Raw genomic sequence first — 18,874 nt, 5'->3', positions numbered from 1 at the left:
ATAAATGGTTATTTTTATTCATCTTCAACTTTCAGTGAACTAAAACAAAGCAAAACAAAAACAAGAAAAAGAAAAGAAATGCCGGTTTCATGTATCTACAAAAAAAAAAGGAGAAATAGAAGCAAAACTATTTCACATCCATGACTGCGTTCTCAAATCATTTGTTTTCAAAAAAAAGGGCAAAGAAAAAAAAAAACATATCATCTTAATGTGAATCTATTTAATTTAAGGATTCACATGCACATAAGTCCACCTGTGCGCCCAGTGTGTGTGGTATGTGCCGTTACCGTTTGAGCGTGCAACTTGATTCCCCCACCCCGCCTCCCCACCCATGACAAAAAGCTCGTGATTAGCATTAAACAGTGCAGAGCCTTAACATAAACAGCTATGGCTCCTCTTTCTCTCCCCTCCCCCCTCCCTCCCTCCCTCCTCCCCTGCGCCCAGGTTTGAAATTACATCACAGATAGGCAGGAACCCATTTCTACAAAATGACAGAACAGAGGGTATAAGAGGAAGAGGAAAAACAAACATAGTATAAAGCAATTCCCTCTGTATCATTCTCACTTTTTTTTTTAAACACACTCTCTCACACAAAAAAAGGTGCACACAAACAGCCGAACAAACAGTCTAATTGTTTTAGAGAGAGAAAAAAACCATGATTGAACCCTGGACACTTGTCTGCTTTCTTGCCGTTTGGTGACGAGGGAGAAACGAGTTTGGGAGGGGCTGGGCAGACGGGGCGGCAGGTTTTGGGAGGGGGATCCAGCGGCTGTTATTTCTTGGCCTTGGCCGCCTTGGCTGAATTTCGAGGCGGGGTGACTGGTCTCCCTGATCCCATTCCTCCACCTCCGCCGTAAGGATACAATTTCTTATCTGCTGGCTTCAGAATCTGAGAGAGAGAGAGAGAGAGAGAGAGAGACAGAGAAATTCTCATTTAGTTGGCCTGGTTGCTGACTGGATGCAACTCTCAGCGGGATGTGACGTGTGGTAGTTCTTGACGCCACAACAACCCGGTTGTCTAGTAGAACGCAGCGCATGGGCATAATATATAATAATAATAAAGCATTACACCCAACAAGTGAAGTAAATAGTTTTTGGAGATAAGCGCACTCACTCTTTTATAGTTAGATGGTGTGTTTTTTAGTTCTGCTCTTTCCTCTTCCAAAGTTATAAACATTGACACAAAGAGAAGAGACACGGCCCTTGCGTAATTTTTGCGGGGTGCTAATGCAACTTGTGTAATGAGCGTACGCACCGTCAGGCTCATTTTCAAGCTCTCATGTGGATCATTTCAAACGCCCTTGGGGGCCCCCTTGACAGACACAGGGCCCTAAGCAGCCACTTAGTTTGCTTATGCGTCACGCCGGCTCTGACGGTTGTATTTTTCTGTTTAGTAAGGAAATTAAGTGCAAAGATACATAATTCCTTGAGAGTTTTTGAGTGCAACGGGCTGACACGGACTGGTTAGGTATTTCCATACCTAACCCCACATTTTTTTTTAACAAAATGCATGCAGCAGATATACAAGATTGTTTCCTTACAAAATGAAAAGGAAAAACCCACCTGGAAGGAGCACATGAGTGTCTCGTCCACGCTCATCATGGCGCCGGCGTTGTCAAACTCTCCGCAGTAGTTGGGAGCAGAGAATAAGGTGACGAGTTGCCTCTTTGCGAAAAACTCATAACCGTCTTCTACCACCTGAGGCAAAAAAATGAGACGGTCAACGCCACAGACGATTAAAACAGAAGCAAGAAACTGAAGGGGTTGGTCGGTTACGTGCTCGCTGGTTGAGTGAAGCTACACAGGGTCAGATTTCCAACTCAACAGTAGCACTACATGTTTACTATACTTGTGTTTGTTTTACCTGAATTTCTTGTTTATTCATAGTGATATTAATCTAAAAAAAATAATAAAATCCCAATAGTACACCGCTATTCCCTTCAGAATAAATAAGAGGGCAAATGCACGCCCCACAGCTTCAGTTGGCAGGGGCACAAGGCCTCCTGGCTAAACATTACCTGATGTGCCCTGCATATTAGGTCCATGTCGTGTTTATGCAAAAATTTGGCCACCACATCTGCCCCGAATGTGAAGGAGACACCACGGTCGTTTTCGCCCCAGCCCAGCACGTCTTTGTCTGGGTCGGCCCACAGCAGGTCGCACAACAGACCCTGGTCAGGCACGTCTGTGGGTCGCATTACTCTACGGATCTGCTCCATAGACTGGAGATCTGGAGAGAGGCCTGGAGAGAAACCACACGCCCATCTTAGACTGCTTCTTATCATCTGATGAGCATCACCGTATCCTTATAACAGCTCATAATTAACGACACCTACCTCCGTGACAGCAGAAGATCTTCTCATCTACGATGGCAGCCACAGGTAAACAGTTGAAGCAGTCTGTGAAGGTCTTCCACAGCTTAATGTTATACCGCCGCTTACCTACGGACAAAAAAAAAAGTCAGACATGAGAACTGCAACATCCAAGAGAGCATATGTGATATTTTTCCTGTTTATAAAAGTAATCTATACACTTACACTCATCATAAAAACCATAGATTCGATTAATAGAGGCGCATTCGTGGTTTCCACGCAGCAGGAAAAAATTCTCTGGATATTTGATCTTGTAGGCTAGAAGCAGGCAGATTGTCTCCAGTGACTGCTTCCCTCGGTCTACGTAGTCACCCAGGAACAGGTAGTTGCTTTCTGGGGGGAAGCCTCCGTATTCAAAGAGCCGCAGCAGATCATAGTACTGACCGTGGACATCACCTGCAGAGGGCAGCAGAGGAGAGCAGTCTTAACACCAAACTTTCACTGACACCAGCCCGTATACAACTGGGAAATAGAGACGAGAATCTAGTGAATCGTTAACAAAACATCAGGTGATCATCGTCTCTTGCATTAAAGTCAGCCTGCAGCGTAACCTCTTTATGACTTTATGGTATTTTTCATATGTTCTTGACGCACTAATGAAACTCACTGAGATTCACACTCACCGCAGATTTTGAGGGGAGCCTCTAGTTCAAGCAGGATTGGCTGGCTCAGGAAGATTTCACGGGACTTTAGGCAAAGGCCACGGATCTCGCCCTCTGTCAGCTGGACATTTTTCCCTGGTCGAGAGCCCTTGACTGAAGAATGGGGAGATAAAAAAAGGGACAGACGTTTTATGGGAGGTACGGGAACACCTCAAGGACACTCCTTTGCTGAGAGATGTAAGCAGGTCTGAATGAAGGAGGCCCAGCCCAGATAACCAAGTTCAGTTGCTATTGACTGAAATTGCTTTGGGGATAAGTTACTGAACAACAACACACCAAGATGAGCCCGTACAGGATGCACAGAGATGCAGCATCTGATAAAAACCTGATCAGTGGAAACTAGCCTGACGCTCGTCTTTCTGCTTAGTGGGCAGTTCAAACACAAGCTCGGAGAAAGACGTGAAACCCACTTCCTCCTTCTAACTAATGCAAAGACATTGCAAACACGTAATAAGGACTTTCTTAATATGCACTGTTAAAACACACAGAACGACACACCATGGGCTGTAATAATTACTCTGCTTAGAATAAAAAATAAATAAACCAACAAGGCCGCAAAACATGCTGTACCATAAAATGTAATCAAACATAAACTGTGCTTATCGTGTAATTATGAAGATTACATTCTGTCCCTGGCCTCTGGCTACTTTCACTGATGCTATGTGAAGAATTCAGCAGGTTTGTCACGTCTCTTATTGTCATGCTTTTTTCCCACGTACCACACACACACACACTCTGAATGGTGCCAAAACACAAAACTCATGATAAATACTTGATAAAGCAACCCAGTTTATTCTCCTGACTTATTATTTGTGTTGTCATGGCTCAAGTGCTAGAAAAGGTAGGAGTGAGATGTGAAAGACAGCAAAAGAAAAATAGCCGAGAGTCTCGATTGCATTCTCAAATTATTTATTTCATAGTATGACTACCTGCTCATAATTCAGATCAAAATATTTGCACATCGACATGCCAACCCTGGGGTGCGTACGTGAAGTCATGGGACTATCTCAGCGACTGTGTGTCTGATGCGGCCTTATGCAAGACCGCCCCTGATGGAGTTTGGAATCTGGCGTGTTTGTATCACTGACAGAATCAATCATACCCACATCCCTACATGTACCGTTTGATGCTTTGGCATCACAAACTGTACAATCCCACTAACGAGGAGTGTCGTGCGGACCCAACAAATTGTGTCATAGTCCGCACAACAGGTAATGTGCGTGTAGCTGAGACAGACCTGCCTCCAACCGTCTGGGACAGTGACAATTACTTTAATGCTGGGTGTGAACGGGGAGCTCTCTAATATGTTTATGGGATTGATTAAACAGTTGTTAGGTGTTGGTCACGGGTTAACAGACAAATGAACAGAGGAATGCTTTGGGCTTTAAAAAGGCGAACAATAAAAGTGACGCAGATCAAGGGTGAATAATAACAGCAGGTCTATAATCGCTCTATTCTAGCAATCATTAAGTCTGATTTAGGGTTCCTACACGTAATCAAAATTCAAGCCATTTTCAAGCATTTCAAGGTGCATTTTCAAGCTTTTAAGCCCCCTGCAGCTGTGGTAAATAGCATATTTATATACAGTGCGAACAGTATAATTATTATAACACTTCTTTATCATATTAAATTAGATGTTAGCTCTCTACAGAACGGTTAAATATTATCCAAATGTGTCACCTGTTTCCAAGTAGACTATAACCCAGATTTCAAGTACTTTCAATCACTCAAGATCTCTGGTAACTACTGGCAAAACTATATGCAAAGTCAGAGGCAAAGCTACATAGGTATGTCTGAAATGGCAGTTGCTTGGTCAATACTGAGAGGACATTACTCATGGTAGTTCTCCATCCCATAAACAAAATATTCCAGTCGATCAGACAACAAAACTACTACCATGTTCACACTGTAACTACTAAGAACTAGACTGTTTCCAGCGCACCCTACTTCCTTCACAAGAAACCAGTTTAAGCTTGTAAACAAAAGGTTTAATGACTATAAAAATGCCTCCAGAGCACCGTTTAAACAAATAAGGATACAACCTCTATGTACAACATGGCGTTTCAATACTTGCAGATTTGCTTCGTGGTGAAAATGCTTTTGTCACTGATGACAAGTGTGCAGCGGAGAGCCAAGAATCACAACATGCACAATGGAAACATTTGTGACTGATGAGTGATGGGTCAAACATTTTCTATGTGAATATTCGTGTTACCAGGGAAAGTACGTCAACACAAAACACCAGTATCGAAGGTGATCTAATCAACCTGTGGCATTTTAAATCATCATTTAATGTATTACACTTATCATTAATACATCATGAAGTTAATGGCAACACGTCTGAGACAAAGGTGTGTGTTAAAAAGATAAACTGTGTCATGGATTGGAAAATAAAATGAAAAATAATTGCCAAACTAACAACAGAGGTACAGAACAAATTGTTTGTCCAAACGGTGAACCATAACTCGAGGAAATCACACGTGTCCTTCACTTCTTGTGAAACTCAGTAAAGCAGATGCAGTTTTAATAGGGCTTGCGAAGCACATGGAGTGGAAGGGTGAGAGTGGAGACTAAGCGGACGGCATTATTCTGAAGCGGAAAAAGCAAGGCCCTAAACGGTGAAAAGCAGGTATAAATACTGCAGTGCTGCTTGTCACTTTAAACCTGGATTACAGGAGGCTAAGCCCTGACAGAGCTTACTCCAAAGTTAGCCACAGAGCCAGTGGGCAACAGTGAGCTTATCATGAGGGGTATGGACAAAAGGCTTTCCACTACGCTGATCAGGGGGTGCAGGAAAACAAAGAGCTGGACCAGCACGACAGAAAAGCCCCCGGGATGCCGTGCGCGATGGAATCAACAGTGGGTTGGGTCCGGCTCTCCTGACTCAGTGCTGGATGTTCTTAGCTTATGTGACGTCACGCTTTTCCAGACATGCTGTTAGCAACACACACACTCCCAGAGTTCAGTCAGCCCTGGATCCACGCAAGTAATCCAATTGAAAGTGCTCATTATCCAAACACATTTAATTGGTTTGGTCTTGAAACACAGTCAGCGAGCACCAGGGTTACCTTGTTGTCCCCACAGGAGACTGAGCTGGCATGGAGTATAATTTATCAATCTTTTGATGTACCACCTGCAGTGAGGAGAGTACACTCACCAGTCATGAAGAGAGCAGGCCAATGCAACAGCAGAATTAAATGGCGAGGGCTTATTCTCAGCAAATGCAGACCAAAAAAAAAAGAAAAAGGAAAAAAAGGTCATGCGAGTTACATAAGAGGATATAAATACTGCCACTATCAGGCTTGTTTGTCTTCCCCTGCTTTTGGCAGACAACCTTATCACGGCCCAAGTACAACAATCCATGTACAAAACACAAAACAGCAGGCAGAGTCCACAGTCAAAGTCAAACTCCCAGGAGGCACTATGACTGCACATGCATATTTGTGAATAATCCCAATCACCTCCACCAGCTCAGCTTAGGCCGATCGCGAAGGGCCTATATAAGAAGGTAAATAAACAGGGAGCTTCAGTCAAATACATGAACGCACTTAGGTCTGGGAATGTACCCAACATTAACACCCAAAGTATCTTCTGAATACTGTGACTGACAGCGTCACGTTTTGCAGAGGCCACAAGACCGCTAACCAACGTACGCGATGTTGCTCCGTACACCAGCAGCTCCATCGAGTAAACACACACGTGTGAAGCAAGATAATTTACACACTTGGTGAACTCGCCTCGCAAGGACACCTGCAGAGGTCACAGCATTATTTCTTGTGCTCTTAAGATGAACTGTACAGTCAGGTCTGAAGAGATTTATGCTTCCGATCGATGTCCTCAGGGCTGTGGTTACACAATCATCATGTGGATGTGAAACAAAAACAGCGCTGCTTCCTCTCTCACACACAAGAAACTCCAAACATAACAAATCTGTCTCCACGCATTGTATACAGTGGGCACTGGAGCAATGTTTTATGTCGTATTTGTAGAGCCAATGCAGATCTGCCCAAATCTGCCTAAAGAACGCCTCAAGTTTATGTTTTTGCAGAACAAGGTGTTACAACAATTAGTTTTAGAGCTATCCTAATATGTGCACTTATGGAATTTGTTCACAAGGCGCACTTCAGATGGAAAATAAATGATGTAAGCAGTCCAGTTCAAAGACAGCAGTGGGGTTAGCAGAGTATAGGCCAAACAGCAGTTTTACACAGTATATGGGAACATGTGCCAATCAAAGCATCTTTGTTTGTACATCTCATTAACAAGTCACTCTTGGGGAAGGTTGTGGTTGAAAAAATGTAATCAGATCCTTAACTGTAAATCAGAAAGCACAACAACAGTGCTCTCGTGTAACTGAGAAGCTCTGGTGGGAAAAGGGGGCTACAAATGGGGCTGAAAAAAAACTATGATTACGAGACTGTTCTGTTAGAATAAGCCAGTGTCAAAGGATGTAAACATATACAAGTCAAAGTAATCCCTCGCCAATAGCCACTCTCAAATTCTCCAGCTGATAACATCAATTGTTCAGACAGTGCATGAATATTATTATGAGCTAAGTAAGAAATCATCAGTTCCTTGATGGAAAAGCAAATGCAATACTCTAACACCATGAAACAGGTAATATATGAGAAGGTGTAATTTGTGTAAAATGTGTGCGATGCTCCTCCCTTTTCTTGCCAATTCACTCACACTTATTTCTCCATCTGCAGACAAACGCAGTAGCATGTGTGCATCTCTAATGAAAACAGAAAAGAAACGCCATGCTTTAAAACGTGCAAAATAACATTAGCTAAACACTCAGCAGGGTTCAAACGGTAACAACCTTTCAGCCACATCCAACCATCGAGCCCGAGAGCACAGCAATCTCAAGAAGGCTACTAAAACCAGGGTCCCTGCACCTTCTCCAAAGTCAAATTCAAGCACTTTTCGAGCATTTCAAGGGGCATTTTCATGCTTTTCCGGCACCTTACCGCTGTGGTAAACTACATTTACATATCATTGCACTTATTCATCACATTAAATCGACAACCAACAGGATGTTTTGAGACAGCTTTCTACAGAAGGACAACAAATGACTGGAAAACTAACTCGACCAATGGAGCAACAACGGGTCAAGACAGATATCTGTCCGACCAAAAGCTGGGTCTGTCTGTTAAAGGGAAGGTTTTCATTGTCACTGTTTGCGCACAATTACTAGATAAATACTGTATAATGATATTGTTATTATAGCTAGAGCGAGTTGCTGGTGCTCATGTAGGAATTGTTGGGTCTAAATAATAAATAAGTGTGTGGTCTGGACCTAATCTATAAGTAAAGTATCTTGAGGTAACTTTTGTTATTATTTGGCACGATAAATAAAATAAAATTTAACTGTTTTGATCATCCGATAAGCATCAAAAGTCATTTTTCATGCAAGAAAATTGCTATTTTCAGTCTCAAATGTGGGGATTTTATTATCTCTGTTAAATCATATATGCCATCCCATATACTATACATTTCAAGCAGTTTCAAGTGCTTTTCAAACACCACACTAAAATTCAAGTGTTTTCAAGGATTCCCAGCACCCATATGCAGCCTGTACAACATAGCTACCTTTAACTTTAGCCGGCTCACCTTGCACATAAAAACACACATTTCCCCAGCATCAACATATCCAGTTAATCTAAATTAAAGCACACTCCTGCTGAACACAGTGTGGGTTTGGTCCTCCTCACCTTCCAGGAGACGCTGAATTATCGAGTCGATGTTTAATTTGTCTGGCTCCGCCATTTTCTTTATTTTCTGTCGTTCTCGGGCAGTCAAGAAGACCTTGGTGTTCCGTGTTGCACCTTTTAGGTTTAAAGAATAGACAGAAAACAACACAATTGTCACTTAAAACTCACATTACACGCTTTAATATCGTTTAGCAGTGTTATGGCGGACTAAAAACAATGAATGAGCTTAAGCTTAGCTCGAGCTAACCGAAGCTAGGTTAACGTTAGCTTTGTAATACAACTTGAAAACAAACAAACCTTGTCTTCGGTTGGATGATATTCCTCCTGGGGTGTATAATGTGTAAAATACGTATCCTTAAAGCTCAATCCCTGGGCCCTTTTCCTTCGGTTTCCCCCTCACTCTCCTTCCCCCAGGAACTTTAAAAGAGGGCCGTGTCCAACCGTAGTGTCTACGGTAACGTAGGAGGCGGATTCAAACCGAAGGTCCTCACCGCGTTTCTCGGAAGATGATTGGTCCAGCCCGCAACTTTAGAATGATCCGCGCGTTTGATTGGACAAACGCCGCGTCCGTCACTTAAGCACCTCCCCTCAGCCGTTTACAACAGTATCAATGGAGATGGACGTGAGAGCGCAAAGGGTGCCGCCCAGTGTTTACAGGTGGAACTGCAGCGGTCAAATTAAAAATGATTTTCACAGGTTACAGTGTTTGTTTATTTATTTATTTCGATTTTTATTTATTCTTTTTTAATTTCTCCTTCCCCCCATTTTATTAACTTATTTTTTTAATTTTTTGTTATTTATTTATTTTAATTTTGAATGAATATATCACTATATCAAACAGTTTATACTTTTTGATCAAATTAAATAAATATTCAATAAATTGTAATGTCGATAGGAATATATGAGGAATAAAATGCATTTTGTAGGATACTTATTATTATTATTAATAATAATAACAATAATATTTATTATTATTATTATTATTATTATTATTATTATTTATTTCCCTTTTTCCCATTTATTTATTTATCATTTTTTATTTCTTGATATTTATTTATTTTAAATTCTGAATAAAACTATATCAAAAAGTCTATAATTTGATTAAACCGCTTGTCCCTATAGGGGTCGTGGGGGGGCTGGAGCCGATCCCAGCTGACATCGGGCGTGAGGCGGGGTACACCCTGGACAGGACGCCAGTCTATCACAGGGCACATAGAGACAAACAGAGACACTCCGGGATACCCCTGTTAATAGTGGTTACACAAATTGTCTCGATGGCTTATTTGATGGTGTTTTTGTTGAAAAATACCCTGGAATGATTTTATTCCGGAATTTCACTTCAACTTTTGTGACCATAAATACCATCATACAGCAATCAGAATATGCTAAAGAAAAGAGCACAAGGCAGCTCCGCGTATGAGCACGCATGCAAAAAAATCCATTATTTATTTTTTTGTTGATGATTGCAGGTGTTTATGTTCGCGTCGTATGGCAACTGATGGAAAGCCAACCTGTGACAAAACATGTTAAAATAGGTGGACTGAAACGAGCGGACAACTCGATGTAAAGTGAACTGGAGCGCTGAGTGTTGTGCTGACAAACTACTTCAATGAAGTCGTTTCTAGAAATTGCTATGATAATTTCTTTATAACCTAGTTTTAACCACAGTTTTGGCTCGAGTCTCCCTCCCCGTTTAGAACATAATACTATGCATTTGATCCATGTTTAGTACCAATTTTTTATGTTAACCCATTGCCTAATCAGTAATGAGTCATCTGCGTACATAGCAATGGAAGCACAGGCGTGAGGCGGGGTACACCCTGGACAGGACGCCAGTCTATCACAGGACACATAGAGACAAACAACCATTCACACCTACGGGTGATTTAGAGTCATCAATGAACCGAACACCTGCGCGTCTTTGGACTGTGGGAGGAAACCGGAGAACCCGGAGAAAACCCACGCAGACACGGGGACAACATGCAAACTCCACAGAGAAGGGCCCCAGCCTGGATTCAAACCAGGAACCCCCTTGCTGTGAGGCGACAGTGCTGACCACCACCCCACCATGCTGCTCTTGAAAATAATAATATCAAGTGTAACTTTTTGATAAAACATGGACTTCATGCCTTCATGACTTCATGCGCAACTGAGCAACGTTCATAGAAATGAACAGGGCCTGCCTCGAACAATGTTTCCAGTTCTCAAAGTCTCTAAATAGAGCCACGTGTTCGATTGGACTTTTGTGCCAAATCAGATTCCTGATAAAACTCACTTTCACAAGAAAATAACATACAGATGTAAAGACAAACAACCCAGAAACATAATCATAAAAATAATTGATGTTATTTGTGTAAAAACTGCAAACAAGTAGCAGAAAGAGCTCCTTAGTATTGCTGATTCACTCTTTATGTCATCTTCAACTTCATGCGTGACTTTGTGCTGTCCTGAACATTTTGTTATATATAGAGAAAAGAAATACTCTTCATCACTGAACTGTCTTCCGCACTAACACCTAAAGAGTCTCTATGTTATGCAAAGCTAAACCATAGGTGTGGGTGTGTGTGTGTGTGTGTGTGTGTGTCACTGTTTCTGTACGTTTCTGAATGTGTTAATTAAGGCAACTTGGTTTCACAACATTCCTTCTCTTTCATCATTTTCTTTTCTTTCCCGTGATCCATGAAACCTTTGTCTTGCGCAAACCTCCCAAAGCCTCCGTCTCGGTTTCCTAAATTAGTCTCCTTACCCTCGTCATGCCAGTTTCGAAAGAGTTTAGGTGAAGGGGCGGTGGAAGTCTGGGACGTGGAGATGTGGAAGAACTGGGCGGTATCTGTTTGTTTGTTTGAAAGAAGAAGAAAAAAAACCTGCAGATGACTTCAAGATGACTCAGTTTCTGACAACTTGTTATGATTACAGCCAAAATGAATCAGCGCAACAACCTCTCTGTGTGATATTACATCAAATTTCAATAATACCAAGACATCACAACTGTTATCCCAAGTTTATCCACAGTTAGTGTGTTAAGTGAGAACGTCTTTGAGCTCCACAGCAGCTTTAAGGTGGAAAAAGAGAGGGAAAACATACGTACGGGACAAGTCCAGTCTGGTCTTGAGGTCCTTCCCCCGTGTTGGAGAACAACCCCACCCTACCCCTCACATTCCCCTACAAATACCCCCATCTTACCAAACTCTGCACTACACTTGCACATCACAAAAGAGCATCTTTAAAACAACGCACAGGCGGGAAAGAAAGAACACCTCGCCTAATTTTTCAATTCCCTGATCAAGTTCAGAGGTCACAGAATAAAAAAGGTAGGCAATTTAATTGTATCCACTTTGTATTCAGATAGAAAGCCTGAGCTTTACAAACAAGTTATGATTCTGCAAATGCTTGAAATGACGGAGGATGGAAGAGGGTTAGCTGAATACTTTTTATGCATGGGCTAAAATCATGTAAAGTGTAAACACCTGGGGGGGAAAGAGGTCTGTGTTTATTTTATTTGTGTCTGTGATGCTTGTTTGAAAGGAGATTCCACATGCATCACTTAATTAAAAAGGAATACTAGTGTAATTGTAATTGTGAGGGGGAAATATGTTCAGAAATAGCAACAAAAACATCTGATTTTAAATCCACTGACCCACATCAGTTTGGTTTCAGTGTTCAATCCGCTCCGCTGCCGATCTGGGTCGGGTCACATATGAGGAACAGTAAGATATTTCTGTCCCGGTCTAAATCTGGCCCACGTCAGACCCTCGCTGGGTTATTGTGTGTTTTTTACTTGATTTGTGGGAAGGAAAGGATTAAATGGTCATCTGTGGGTTTAATCTGAGACATTATTTTATGGAAATCTGCAAGAAAACGTGCTTTTCTGGGAGGTTTCAGAAGGTGATTTGTAATTTGTATAAGTGGAGAACAAAGAGACGGTCTTCCTCGCATGAAAACAAGTTATACAAGTTATACAGTATATATATATATATATATATATATATATATATATGTATGAAAATGAATATTAGCATGTTGTTTGTTTATTTAGCTTAGTTTTAGCCCCCGAATTTATGTCTTTGAAGTCTTAATTTAGTGTTTTTTCTGATATCAAATCTCACACTTGTTAAAATAAATAGCAATCGAACTGTTAAATATTTAATCTAATACTTCAATATTAATTAAACATCCTGTGACACATGTTTAAAACAACTTCTTTAGGTTTAAGCATCACTTTTCGTGCAAACCATTTGCACCGTTCTTCGTAGTTAAAGTCCATTTTCCATCTACGTTTTTTTGTTTTACTCAAACTTTAATTTTCATCCGTTTAACGTTGAATCGTGAAGGGACCCTACGCTGAATAAGAAAGGCAGATTTTCCAAGTCAGAAGATGTGAGGGAGTGGTTGTGGAGTGGTGGGAGGAGACGCAGGAGGCCGGGGCCTGCCGCGACATGTACGTGTTTTAAAACGTAGCCCGAAGCAACATAATCCTGTGAAGGCCTGTCAGAGGGAAGGGGTGTTTGTCTGAGAGCGCGTTCAGCTATGTGATCCCAAAGAAAAGCCCCACGGATCAACAGAAACATCACAGTAACGAGAGATAAAGGGCTCTTACGTCTGGGATCGGTGCAGGAGATTCAACGGCTCCTCCTCCTCTGAACCAAAAGGAGGGGAATCATTTTAATCAAACAGCACTTAAGGAGAATTTATAATCATGAATGAGAAATGAAGCTAAATAATGAGCTTGTGAGTGGAACAAAAGGGAGAAATCTTAGATCGCGTGGATGCAAAGGTTTTGAGAAAAAAAGCCAATTACAAAAAAAATAGTCAAAAGTTTTCATGTCATTCCCCGGCTGCGATGTCGGCGCAGAGATGCCAAGAGAGAAGATGCGAAAGACCCTGAAATGCTGACCAATCAGAGATGACTGGGCTTTTTCAGGAGGGAGCCTTAAAGAGACAGGCGGGGCGTTTCAGACAGAGAACACAAGCATATTCAGACAGACAGGAGCAGAAAAACACTGTGTTTTTGAACATTACATTTTAGTAGAAACCCAAAATACAAGTGTGAATCCGAAAATGAGTAAAAGATGGGACCTTTAAAATGAATCTGAAGCCATGAAAAGCACATGAACGTCTGCAATTATCGCCCTCATGCCTCTGATTTGTCTCTCCCTGTCTTCCACAGAATGGGATCTGTCGGAATTCAGATTGTGTGCGTGTCCCTCGGGGTCCTGGGCCTGATCGGGACCATCGTATGCTGCGCTGTCCCGCGCTGGAGAGTCTCCTCCTTCGTGGGATCCAACATCGTGACTGCGCAGGTAATGAAATGCTTCTACCTTTTGTTATGAAAGGCAATGCATGGAAATACTCTCATGCACGGAAGGACATTCCAACAGCGGACGTGAATGCTTTACGTAAAGACTGACCTGTCTGTCTTTGTGTGTTTGTGAGTACAGAGCAGTCAGGAGGGCCTGTGGACGAGCTGCGTGGTGCAGAGTACCGGCCAGCAGCAGTGCAAGAACTACGACTCCCTGCTGGTGCTGAACTCCGACCTGCAGGCCGCCCGCGCCTTGACCATCATCAGCTGCATGTTATCCGGCCTCAGCCTCCTCATGCTGTTCTGCGGGGCCGACTTCACCACCTGCATAGAGAACGAAGACGCCAAACCCAAGATCAGCTTGGTGGCTGGCGTGGGCCTTTTGCTGGCCGGCCTCTTGGTGCTCATCGCCGTCAGCTGGTCGGCCCACAATGTCGTGCGAGACTTCAACAACCCCCTGGTGCACGTTTCCCAGAAGAAGGAGCTGGGAGCGTGTATCTTTGTGGGTTGGGCGGCCGGCGTGCTGCTCCTTCTGGGTGGAGGTCTTCTCTGCTGCTTCAGCAGGCCCAAATCCGGCAGCTCCGGAGGAACCGCCAAGTACTACAGCAATAGCGCCGCCTCCGCCCCCAATAAAAACTACGTGTAGTGGCCGTATAAAGCCGCTACACATAGTTTTGTATTGGGAACCTGTGTTTGACAGAAAGGAGGGGAGGGTGATGCAGTGGGTGAAAGACTGGAGAGCAACAAAGTAGATGACACCAGGGGTTGTTTTGGGGAAAAACACAAAAAGTCTCTGTAAATACTGAATTCTGATAATAACAGTTTTTTTCTTTCATATTCACAGTTATAAGCTGGCGATGTTTTAAATCTTGGAGCTGTTGTATGTTTGGTGCGGGGTTGTGCATAAGCTATTTGGAGGTAAATGGAAAACCAATGGTATACATGATGTAAATTACGTGTTTTACTTTTGGGTTGCTACGTTGACCTACATAGTAGAATATCAACTATGGGCATTTTAGGACCAGAGGAACGTTTTCGTAGATCTTTTTTTTACTACTTTTGTAGTTTTTTAGCTTCTACTATCTCTGCAGCAACCGGCATTTTGAACTTCTAGCTAACTAGCCAGCGGCTAAATGAGAAAATGTAACAACTTAATGCTTCATCTACACACCTAACTCGTCATAGCGTAGAAAGCACATTCTGCTATCTGCTAACTTTGTTCAGCTTGTTTTCTCTAACTAGCATGAAAGCATGACGGAATTTGCGAGCTAGCATTAGCTAACTAGCTAGCCTGATTCCGCCGTACTTTCATGCTACACTAGTTAGAGAAAATGAGCCACACAGCGGGCTGGATTGCTTTGCCCCACTCTCCGCCACTCGCTAGCTAACTAGCCAGTTCCAGCAAAAGTACAAGCTAGTTAGCTAAGTTCAGTCTGCAAGCCGCAAAGGGAAAGGCCGGCTTACATCATTTTTAGCATCCCTAGCTGAAAACTGTTGCATTTTTGTTATTTTTCCTGGAATATTTCACTTCGAATGTGTTTTTAAAATAACCGAACAAGTGAAAAGTAAAATTCCAGGTTAAGAAAATGTGAAAATGCTTCGAAAAAGGGCATTTGTGAGAGGGAAAACTGATCTGAAGCTCCAAGCTCAACATTTAAGTATAAAAGAGCCGTCCGGCCTTTTTCAAGACACCACTAGTGCCTCATATTTTACATAGTTTGGATCCAACTATTCTATATTGCATGTTTTATATTTTCCTCAGAAGGCCTCAGGGAGCATCTGTGTTGCACTTGTTTCTCTGGTGACGTGTTCTGACGTTTCAAACATTTTATATAACATTTGTTTTCACTCATTTTGTTTTTGTATGATGAGTATAAATGATTAAAATGTTGGTGTTATTCAAGACGTGTTTCATTTCACACACAACAAAAGTCAAAGTCAAAATACAGAGGATTTTATTTGGAACTAAAGGCATATATTAAAACACGGACGAACCAAATAAACAAAATCAGGCCACAGAAGACTAAAGTTTCAATATAACTTTCTCCCTTTGTTTCACCACCATCAGACAGCAGCCCTCTCCTCTCCTCTCCTCTCTCACTGTCTTTCTCTTGTTTATCAAACTTCCCAACTTTAATGCTTGGCCTCCAGCTCGCTCACACGTTTGGTCAGCTCCTCTATTGCTGCTTTGAGGTCTTTCACTTCCTTTTTCAGGGACTGAACCTCCTAAAGGAGACAAACACACACAGATGAGAGTTATGATGGACGTAGGTTTAATCGTACTCATTGTAGAATTGGTTCACACTAGATTTGCTGTCTAGGTTACAGCCGTGGGACTCATTTTAAATTATTATTATTATAAGTATAATTCAGTATTTAGATCCTTTACCAATATATACTTACAGTACAGACCAAAAGCTTGGACGCACCTTCTCATTCAAAGAGTTGTCTTTATTTTCATGACTTTAAAAATTGTAGATGCACTTTCAAAGTTTTCCCAATCTTTCAGACTGACTGACCTTCATTTCTTAAAGTAATGACGGATGCTCGTTTTTCTTTCCTTAGCTGCTTTTTTCTGCCATAATACAGATTCTAACAGTCTGTTCAGTGGGACTGTCAGCTGTGTATCCACCTGACTTCTGCACAACACAACTGAGGGTCCCAACCCCAGTTATAAGGCAGGAAATCCCCCTTATTGAAGCTGACAGGGCACATCTGTGAAGTGGAAACCATTTCAGGTGACGACCTCCTGAAGCTCATCAAGAGAACGCAGAGTGTGTGCGAAGCAGTGATCATATCATTCAATAATCAAACTGTGACGAGCATCAGCTGCCTGATAACGGGCAGAGCATTAGACTCAGGTGTGTTAGAGCAGAGAGAAACCTAAAACATGCAGGACAGTGGCCCTCCAGGACACCCCTGCTTTAAGGTTTATTATTATAATGATATTTTTGTTATTGTCATGAGTACTTTTATACAGAATACGAATATAACGATGACGATATTTTTTTCACTATGTGGATTTTTCGGAGCTTTTGCACCACCAATAAGTGCATGAGGATTATAAAACAACAACACAGAAGCTCCGTAGTCCCAAGATGGCAAACTTTGCTCCTTCAAACTTGACAAAGGCAGTTCATGCCAGATCCACTCATTATGTTCTCACCTTTCACAATAAAAGCCTTAGACTTGTACTTTAATGTATCGAAATGCAACGTATTTTATACTTAAGTTAAAATAATTAAACAAAGAAACCAAAGCTGTGAATTAAACAATATTTCCTTTTGAAATGTATTACAATAGAAGTATAAAGCAGCATAAACCTGAAATACTCATGTTAAGTCCAAGTAAAGTCTATTAATTAAAGTTCTTGAGTAAATTTACTTTGTTACGTCCCACTGCGGCAACCTTTGAACCTTAAATGTAACATGATAACCAGCTTTACTTGTCTCACCCCGCTGTCGTTCTGTTGACTCGCGGCAGAAACGGACGTGGTCTTCAGGAGACTCTTGTGGACTTTGAACTCCTTGGCCTTGGTGGTTGTTGCGAACCCTTCCTTTAGAGAGATCAGAACAGGCTGGCCATCCTTTCCTTGAAACCACTCATCAGCCTCCACCGAAGGCTCGGGGCCGATGGTGTCCGGGTACAGATCCTCCTGAAACAGATCCGACTGCACAGGCAGAGGAAAGATTAAAAGAAGAGGAAAAGACAGAAATGCACTGAGAGAAGTACATATGGTGTCTATTGTACCTTGCGTGGCACCGTCATGACTATGGGCTCACATTTCCTCTCGTGGAGTTTGTAGAACCTGAAGGGAGAATATATATTTGTTCACAAATTCAACTTCTTCCTTGGAGTTGTTTGTGCTTTGTCGGCTCGCAGGTCTCTGCTGATGGTGGTGGTGCCTGCTGCCGTGGTCCTGCATGACGCTTCCTGCTGCTGTTATAATCTATCACCTTAGCTGTGCTTGTTTCTACTTTTCTGCTGTATTAATAGGTCATAATCATATTACTAAAGATATTATTATAGTTACTGGAAGTGTGTCTGTCTCTGTCTTTGTGTCTGTCTTTCTCTCTTTCTCTCTCCTTTTCTTCCTCCCCAACAGGTGCAGACAGATGTCCGTCCTCCACAGAGCTGGGTCTGTCTGACGTTCCTGTCTGTTATAGGGAAGGTTTTCGTTGCCACCGTACTCTACGGGGGAATTGTTGGGTCTCTGTAGATCATAAATAAGTCATAGAGTGTGGTCTTTACCTACTCTGTAAAGTGTCCTGAGATAACTTTTGTTATGATTAGTTAGTTAAGTTATATTATAGGTTGTTGTGTCAGCCTAGATTAAGATGATACTCTACATTTCACCTACAGTTTATATCAAATCTGCGGGCAAGACGGTTTTCTCAACTTTGAGTTTGTACGTTCTCCCCGTGTCTGCGTGGGTTTTCTCCGGGTTCTCCGGTTTCCTCCCACGGTCCAAAGACGTGCAGGTGTTCGGTTCATTGATGACTCTAAATCACCCGTAGGTGTGAATGGTTGTCTGTCTCTGTTCGTCTCTATGTGTCCTGTGATAGACTGGCGTCCTGTCCAGGGTGGACCCCGCCTCACGCCCGATGTCAGCTGGGATCGGTTCCAGCCCTCCGGCGACCCCGACAGGGACAAGCGGTTGAAGATGAATGAATGAAAAGATTCATTAATTATCAACTATTAAATTAATCGCCAGCTATTTTGGTGATCGATTAATCGTTTTGAGTGATTTCTTAAAGGAAAAGAAAGTAAAAGTTCTCTGATTGCAGCTTCTTAAATCTGAATATTTTCTGTTTCTTTCCTCCTCTG

At 42.2% G+C, this 18,874-nt stretch overlaps 3 protein-coding genes across 4 annotated transcripts in view; 1 reads left to right on the top strand and 2 right to left on the bottom strand.

Moving 5' to 3' along the window:
• Window positions 1-443: 443 nt before the first annotated feature.
• ppp1caa (protein phosphatase 1, catalytic subunit, alpha isozyme a) lies at window positions 444-9,185 on the bottom strand. Its single transcript, XM_083931779.1, has 8 exons — window positions 9,046-9,185; window positions 8,749-8,862; window positions 2,996-3,127; window positions 2,538-2,768; window positions 2,337-2,441; window positions 2,019-2,242; window positions 1,564-1,698; window positions 444-889 (listed from the first exon to the last, which is right to left on the bottom strand). The coding sequence occupies exons 2-8, from the start codon at window positions 8,801-8,803 to the stop codon at window positions 773-775; spliced, it is 999 nt and encodes a 332-aa protein (XP_083787905.1). The 5' UTR covers window positions 8,804-8,862; window positions 9,046-9,185; the 3' UTR covers window positions 444-772.
• A 2,744-nt stretch (window positions 9,186-11,929) lies between these two features.
• cldni (claudin i) lies at window positions 11,930-15,910 on the top strand. Its single transcript, XM_083931669.1, has 3 exons — window positions 11,930-12,059; window positions 13,916-14,048; window positions 14,187-15,910. Exons 2-3 carry the CDS (start codon window positions 13,917-13,919, stop codon window positions 14,691-14,693), a joined length of 639 nt encoding a protein of 212 aa, XP_083787795.1. The 5' UTR covers window positions 11,930-12,059; window position 13,916; the 3' UTR covers window positions 14,694-15,910.
• Window positions 15,911-15,985: 75 nt separating this feature from the next.
• Window positions 15,986-18,874, bottom strand: part of coro1a (coronin, actin binding protein, 1A) — a 13,315-nt gene continuing 10,426 nt past the window's right edge. For both annotated transcript variants that reach the window (XM_083931965.1, XM_083931966.1), the window contains exons 9-11: window positions 17,798-17,855; window positions 17,502-17,717; window positions 15,986-16,273 (exon numbers count right to left, since the gene is read on the bottom strand). In XM_083931965.1, coding sequence (XP_083788091.1) covers window positions 16,181-16,273; window positions 17,502-17,717; window positions 17,798-17,855 — 367 coding nt within the window. In that variant the 3' untranslated portion in view covers window positions 15,986-16,180. The remainder of the gene's footprint in view (window positions 16,274-17,501; window positions 17,718-17,797; window positions 17,856-18,874) is intronic.

Source organism: Echiichthys vipera, assembly GCF_963691815.1.
Source record: "Echiichthys vipera genome assembly, chromosome: 17".
Classification (NCBI taxonomy): domain Eukaryota; kingdom Metazoa; phylum Chordata; class Actinopteri; order Perciformes; family Trachinidae; genus Echiichthys; species Echiichthys vipera.
Note: the sequence above shows the minus strand (reverse complement) of the source record. Positions and strands in the feature narration are given on the sequence as shown.